Here is an 8,242-nt window from a genome sequence, read left to right on the forward strand (position 1 = left end):
CCTTTGTTTCACATGGAAAGGTTGGATTTATCCTTCATGTTTCTGGGCCTGGCCTAGATAAACACCACCCACATATGCAAGGCTCAGTGAGGGCCTTCTCACATTCACACATGTGACACATTTCATAGCCAGAGTTCAATTATTATTTGGGTGATTATCTTTTTAATATCAACTCCTAGCCACACTATCCGCTCCAAGAGATAGTGGCTCTGGCTGTCTTCCTCAAGAAACATTTGTGGTGACTCTATCTGGGCCCACCTGGAGCCAGTGTGGGAACAGTGAATAAGTTAGGAAAATATGCAAGGGTTGGGAAATAATGCCAGACCCGGGTGGAGGGCCAGATCCTAAAAGACCTTAATTGCCACAAGTATAAACAGTTTATACTTTATCCTGAAGACAGTGAAGATTCATCAGATGTTTCAAAGCTGAAATGATCTAATAATCTGTGTTTAAAAGAATGAATCTGGCATCAGTTTAGAGATTTTGTCTCTAAACCAAAAAACTATTATAGTAGATTATTTAAAAAAATATGACCAGGTATTTCTTCTGTCCCTATGTGCACGTCCCTTTGGCTATGTGGCTTTACCATTCTTCTTATCCCAAGACTTTCAGTGTGAGTTTGACCATGTGACTTGCTTTGACTGATAGGGCATTAGCAATTGTGACTCAAACATTTGCATGTTGGGGTTTGCCTGACTGGGAAACCAGAAATCTCCAAGTGAGGTAGCTTAACGAAGCAGTGAATTTCAACCATGTTTTAAACTTCCTCTTTGCTGCTGTTAACATGCATAACCCGCTTCTCCTCACACCCCATTATTATAAATCTCACTCTAGCAAATGATTCTCAGTGGTGTGCACCAGAATCTTGAGGTGGAAGGAGGCATAGGTTGTGTGACTACATTTCTCAGGAGGTTGGTTCCAGCATACGTTATGGCTGCAAATGGAAAATCACTGCTGAGTTTCATGGATCGGTGAGTGAACAGTTAACTCAGCCTAGGGAGTTAATGAGCACCACGAAGGAAGTGACATTTAGCCAGATCTGCAAAGGAAGAATAAATATTCATCAGGTGGAAAAATGCAGGAAAGGTATGTCAAACAAAGAGTAGAAAGTGCAAAGGCAAGTCCTGTGTTCCCAAATGACTGATTTTAAATGACCATCTCTTTTCTTTCTGTACAATTGAACATACTCTGATATTCTAGATCGTGCTGGCAGAACTCTATCACCCTCAAGGAAATCTACAGAATTTACTTTGCCGTGTCTACAGTGTATAGAGAGGTCATTGAAATAAATTGTTATGATAACCATTGCCTTTCCTCAAAATAGTCCTTATTTGCAGAAACCTGCTTGAAGCATGACCAAGTCATTTTCCTCTGAGTCTCCTTCGCAGAGCAGATTCCATGCAGATAACAATAGGATCTGTGATGATCGTTTTATCTGCGTTCACTGTCAGTTTCAGTAGCTCTAGAATCATGTTAATTCAAGATCTAATACATGTTCTCCCATTTTTTGAAAGTTCATCTTGCCACTTTGCTTTTACCAAAAAAAAACCTACATTAGTTTAGTTTCTGTTTTCGCTAAGTGAAAGACATCTAAATGAGGATCGTAGCTTTTCTGAAAAAAGAAATAAAGAAAAGGTACAAGGCAAAAAGCGTTAAGTATTTGCTTCACAGTGAGCCATCGCAGAGGCAGTGTACACCCCAAGCCGTGGCGGGGGAGGTGGGCCACCAAGCTCCTTCCCTGGGACCTGCACTCAGCATATCAGCCTCCAGCCACCAGAGCTGGGAACGGTGTCTGTGAGCATCTATGCTTAGCCCCATTTATTTTGTGCATCTGTTAGCAATAGATGTCCTAAGATGTCAGAAAAGCCAAAGCGAGGTTATTTTTTAGATCTGGGCATGCATTTTTTCCATATAAATTAATGGTATATGCTTCTTCGATTATACCATTTTGGCTTCTGAAAGGTTTCCTAGGAATGCTCTTTCTACTTTTGGATAACAGGGGTGGGGCCTGTACCTGGTTCTCATCCACACAGAATTTTTGGCATTTTTCTTCACACACACACACACATACTCCCTCACACCTGAATGCAAAGTAAATAAGTCTTTGAAGGAAATTTTGCCTTAAAGTGCTTCTGTAATTCATTTCAATAAAGCATCTAGAACTCTTTCCCCCACATCTAATAGGATTAATCTTTAAAAGCATCATCTTCTACAAGCAGGTGCAAACCTTTGTCTGCCCTCAGGGAAAGACCAGCCAATGAGAGATTATTCTGGTGACGTAATGCTTGTTAACTTACTCTCTTACAGACACAATTGGGAAAGATGCTTTTCAGAGCATCAAACTATTGAATTTAACTCTTTCTCACCTGACTAATTATAGCTCACAAGCCACTTCTGCTGCTTCGTAAACATGTCATGTAGGACAGCCTTGACATAGTGATGCAAAATCACTAGACTAGAGAATTTCTTTTGAGCATTGGCATCTGTACCAACTGGCATTCCCTACCTTTCTTGGGGAATCAGTACTTCCATATCCTGGTTCTTATGGAAATAAATGATACATTAACCCTAGCCAGCAGCAGATAAACTTCTAGTTCTTTCTCAGATACAGATTGCCACGAAAATCAATTCAAAAGGGATAGAGACCTTTATTATTTTTTTTTTCCCAATCAAAATCACAGTTGAGTGCACCTGGGTGGCTCAGTGGGTTAAGCCTCTGCCTTTGGCTCAGTGCATGATCTCAGGGTCCAGGGATCGAGTCCCTGATCGGGCTCTCTGCTCAGCAGGGAGCCTGCTTCCCCTCTCTCTCTGCCTGTCTCTCTGCCTACTTGTGATCTCTCTCTCTTTGTCAAATAAATAAATAAATAAAAAATCTTAAAAAAAAATCACAGTTGACCTCTTGTGACTGTGTACTAACTTGATTTTTCATATTCCTCCACTTTATTTCAAAGATAAAAAAAAATACTTGAAACAGCATTTGAATGGCCAGATATGTTCATAGTGATATCGTCTTCTGCTTAGTGAGCAGTGCACAGGGCTCTGTTGATGCAAATGAATGCTTCTGAGTGTCCAGAGAAGCCCTTGCCAGGGCAGGTGAAGACCCACTACCCATCACATAGTGTATTTCTATGAAGTGGTGGGCAAGGCACGATAAATGTGTGTTACTTTCTACTGGTAAAGAGTGCAAAAAAGCAGACACAAGCTACAGATCTCAGGCAGGTGTGATTTCGTGCACCAGCTTGTTCCCATCCCTCTCCCTCCACCCCAAACCTCACTTTTTTGAGCAAAAGAATGCAATAGTAAGCATATTGTGAAAAACCTTATTTGAAAGAGGAGTGTCCTGATACCTGAGCAGACCCGTGGTTTATCTGATCTGACACCCAGAAGCAAGCAAACTCCCGACTGCTCAGCCAGCTGTGTGATCGGAGGTGCTGGATGTAATTCAGAGATGATGAGCTGTGAGTACTTGGAGTAAAAATGTTGGAAAGTTACTTTGCTAGAACTTTTCTCTGTGTTTCCTTTTTCAGACTCCCCTCCAAACCCTTTGAGAAAACTCTGTTAATTTTTGGCTCATGAATCTTTCTTGGGACTTTTCTACTTAGGTCATGGTATTCCAGTCGCATTGGGCTGGGGTGGAATGAAGGAACCACAGAATGTTTCAAACCTGGCTGTAAACAGTGTCGCTACCATATAAGGGAGTGGTCTGTCACTCTAGCTTCAGGGAGACACACTTTCTCTATTAAAATGAAATAATAATCCCATAGGAGTTATTTAAATAGTATTTATAAAGTTCTTGGCAAGTCACAGGTATTCAGTCAATAGTAGCTATGGTTATTACTACTTTTACATATGCATAATTCCAAGCCACTTTACCTTTCAAAGTTGAAAAACGCATTATATAAAATGACTACTTACCCACAGCAGATTCCCTGACATGAATTTTATCAACCTTTTGATTGTGAAATGAACCATTCTGTTTTCCCTTGAAGATTTAGTTGTACTTGGTTCTTCATTTACCACATCATCCAGTTGTCTTTTATTTTTATCCATTAATATTTCAGAGTCAGAACTTTACAAATACATGATTTTAAATAGTATCAGAATAAAGAATAGTAGCATAGTACATTTCTTCTAGAGATTCGTTGATATTTTAAGGCCATGGCTTTTCCAATTCTATAGTAAAGTTCCTGGAAGGCACTGGTCATGCAAATTATTAGCTTGAGGTTTTCAGTAAATTAGCTTGAACTAAACTGTTTGTATCCACTGACACATTCCTGCAAATTGATTTCAGATTTTAAATTTCAAGGGCTAGGGGCACCTGGGTGGGACATTTGGTTAAGCATCTACCTTCAGTTCAGGTCAAGATCCCAGTGTCCTGGGATCAAGTCCTGCATCGGGCTCCTTGCTCAGGGCGGGAGCCTGCTTCTCCCTCTGCCTGCTGCTCCCCCTGCTTGTGCACTCACTCTGTCTCTGACAAACAAATAAAGAAAACCTTTAAAAAGGAAAGATAAAAATAAATAAATCTCAAAGGCCAATAAGTTCATTTTATCAGAATTTACTGAATGCCTGACCTGTACATGGAGAGACTCTAAGATGAAACCCAACGGTGACAGCATGCAACTGTAAAGGCTTGGTTGCTACCATCCAGGCACTGGTGCCTGGCAAAGGGGACAGACAGCACAGTGTGTTAGTTTCCATAACAGAGTTGTGTATAAAGTTACTGGAAACACAGGTGGTGGGGGCTTTTAATTGAACATTGGAGGGGTGAGTTTTTGAGGAAAATTATAGCCAGGTAATATTTTACTGGCTTTTAAAGAATAATAAGGATTCTCTTATTTGGATAAAGTAGAAGAGTATTCCAGGTGGAAGGAATAGCCAGGGTAAAGGAGGAAAGGATTGCGGACTCATAGCTATTTGTGGGATGGCTATTGACCTAGCCTAGTGTTTGGTATTGGATGGATGTGTGGCGAGGGAAAGAAATGTTCATGTGTAGAGGGGCTTTTTGGAAAACTAATCTGTTACCTTCCAGATCATAAGTATTCTCATCTTGTCTTTGTTACATACCATGAGAAAATCGATAATACATACGAGCTGGATTTTTTTTTCTTTTTTGTGATGTCTTTAAGCCTATTTGTACTTAAGGGAAAGAACCCTATTCCTTTTTCTTCCTATGATTAAAACAAAAATTCTAGTGTACTATTAGACTTCAAATAAGGTAAGTGTAAATTTTACAAACCCTATTTCAAGAAAGCAATATAAATTGTACAAAAATAATACTTGAGATCCAGATAACATCTGTTAGTTTTGATTCTTATAGAAGCATACACGAGCAAACTTGTAAAAGGCCATACATCTAAATAACATGTGACTAATAATGTCAGAGTATGCATTAGAGAAGTATTGTTGATGCTAACTTTGTGAAAGAGTTACCTGGGAAAACTTCATTGTTCATATTCACATGGTGAAGCATAAAACCATCCGGTCAAAGTATGGGGCCATTCACGTGTGATAATGTGGGTGTGAAACATTCTTAAATAAACCTTGCTGAAAGTTCTCTGTCATTTTCTTTGAGTTTATTCACTGAATAAGAATTCTGCATACCTTAGGACAGGACTATGTGTATATGCTCAGTAATTCAAATATGTTTGGTGATTTTTATTAGAGGTGCACTGGAACGTATTATCCACACGTAAGTGATGCTATTGTTAGAACAGGAATTCATCAATTTAACAAATGGTGTCTGCTGAACTGTCTATATCCTGTTCCCCCTTTGTGACCAATATCATGTATTTTAGAAGTAGATCACGGGAATTACAGGTAGTCGAGTCCCTCCTGGGTTATAGGTTTTCATCATGTAAGAGCAACTTCGTGGAGATTCAACCCACCTCTGAGGCTCATTAGATAACAGACACAGGATTATTTGTCTAAGTGCATGAGTGTTTATAGGCTACCTCATTCTAAGGTGTTTAGAGGTTCTTAGAGTTATATGTGTCATGCAGGAAAATCCACTATAGTCTCTTAAATTCATTAAACAAGGAGGCTGGAACAGGACTCTAATGGCATGACAGCCTATGTAGGCAAACCAAAATCAGCCTATAAATGCCTCAAGGTTACACAGTCAAAACCTGAGGACAACCAGTCGCAAGAAGCCCGTTGGGCTTTAAGTGATAGCCGATCTACAATGACCTTGCTTTATTTCCACCTCTTCTCTTAGGAGTCTCTGGCCAGCTCCTCGCTGGTGGAGCACTCCTGACCACTTCCAGGTCGCTGCTGTCCAATTCAGACTGATAAGTGCTCAAATAAACTCTTAAAAACTTTTGGGGTGCCTAGCTGGCTCAGTTAGTAAAGCCTGCAACTCCTTTTTTTTTTAAGATTTTTTTTTCTTAATTTATTTGAGAGAAAGAAAGACGAAAGAGGGGCAGAGGGAGAGGGAGAAGTAGACTCCCCGCTGAGCAAGGAGCCCAATGTGGGTCTCCCTTCCTGGACCGAAGATTAAGAGTCGCACGCTCAGGGCACCTGGGTGGCTCAGTTGGTTAAGTGTTTGCCTTCGGCTCAGGTCATGATCCCGGGGTTATAGGTTTGGGCCCCATGTTGTGTATAAAAATTACTTTTAAAAAAATCTTTAAAAAAATGTTTTATATGCCTCAGTTTATCTTTTAACGAGTTATTTAAAAATAAGAAATTCTCAGGAAAATGTAAAAATAAAGATGGCTTTCTGTTTTCTCCATCAGCCGTGAAGAAGAAGGCTGGCTTTATCACTCCGGTTCCAGGAGGTGTGGGACCCATGACAGTGGCAATGCTTCTGAGGAACACTCTTTTGGCAGCTAAAAAACTCACTTACTAGGTCACATGGAAGAATAAAACAAAATGAAATCATGCTCTTTATTTATTTGACAAAGGGCCAACACCTTTATATTTTACTACAAAGCTATTTATTTCTACATCGTATTTATTTTTTCATGAATGGAATCGTCGTGGAGCAGATGATTCATACAACTTGACGCATTTCCTGCTAACGGATTTTGAGTTTTAGAGGAAAAAAAAAAGAAAAACAAACAATTCCAGTGAAAACTTTGGTAACAGTGGTTTACTTTGTGAATAATATTTGTTCATAATATTAAACAATAAAGGGCTCATAACAAATGAATATATTTTTGACACAAACATCACACACAGTGTGCTTTCAACAGATGTCTTATCAGCCAAATGGGTGCCCGTGTATAATATAATTTAAGTTTTGACATAAGCAGACTCCATTTTTATATATTTTATGTTTATTACATGCTGAAAAAGAGCTTACGTGCTAAAAGAAAGATAAACTATTAAAAGTAAAATCTTGATCTCATGTGTCTCCCAAATGGATGCTATGAGGCATCTTAATGAGAAACGATACTCCATTCAAGGAAAGAAAAGTAAACAAAGAAGGCAAAAAACATGCAGGGCTGCTTAGAAAGGTAGTGATAATTTCAAACTGTGAATGACTATTTGCCATAGTAAAAATGTAATGAGAATATGTTAGGTTTACATGTAATTTCTTTCTTCTTCTAGAAAAATATTTGGATAATACCTTCCTTGAGGAATAATGGAATACTAGAAAAATATGGTATAGTATGAGCGAGGACTTCATTAAAGAACGAAGGTTTGTTCATAGATTCAGAAATTAATAGGAAAATAATACATTTACAATGTGCCAAAGCTAAACCTTAGATTATAACTGAAAACCTCCTGCTTTGTTGCCCACAATTCTTCCCTCTTCTGTTATGACAGTTGGTTCTCCGAGTAGATGCCACATTTCTAACACAATTTAAATTAGGAAATACACCTGAATGTCACTTGAAGTCTATTTTGAGACTACCCTAGCCACTTAATTGTATTGTTTTCATGCCGAATCCTGGTGTGTTTATGTACCAATAATGATTCTTACCCAGTGCATGTTTTTTATCAGTGTGTGCCCCTGATCAATTGTGTGAAAATAGTCTAGATACTTACAATGAATCATATTTCAACTGTGTAATAAAAGCGATTTGAAGAATACCTGTCTTCTTTCTTCCTTAAGATATTTATAAGATTTTTTTTCATGTATTTGTTACCTCTTTCTTTTTTCATGGTTTCAAGTTTTTACTTAAATTCCAGTTAGTTAACATATAGTGTAATAGTAGTTTCAGGAATAGAATTGTTACCTATTTCTTTACTGCATGCTGGGGAAATGTACAAGTTTCTTCAGCATGCAAGAAAATGTTCT

At 38.7% G+C, this 8,242-nt stretch overlaps 1 protein-coding gene across 2 annotated transcripts in view; it reads left to right on the top strand.

Annotated features, from left to right (window-relative positions):
* The window catches only part of MTHFD2L (methylenetetrahydrofolate dehydrogenase (NADP+ dependent) 2 like), a 121,779-nt gene extending 113,752 nt beyond the window's left edge, over positions 1-8,027 (top strand). For both annotated transcript variants that reach the window (XM_080796167.1, XM_080796168.1), the window contains exon 8: positions 6,732-8,027. In XM_080796167.1, coding sequence (XP_080652293.1) covers positions 6,732-6,844 — 113 coding nt within the window. In that variant the 3' untranslated portion in view covers positions 6,845-8,027. The remainder of the gene's footprint in view (positions 1-6,731) is intronic.
* The last annotated feature ends 215 nt before the right edge of the window (positions 8,028-8,242 follow it).

Source organism: Martes martes, assembly GCF_963455335.1.
Source record: "Martes martes genome assembly, chromosome: 2".
Classification (NCBI taxonomy): domain Eukaryota; kingdom Metazoa; phylum Chordata; class Mammalia; order Carnivora; family Mustelidae; genus Martes; species Martes martes.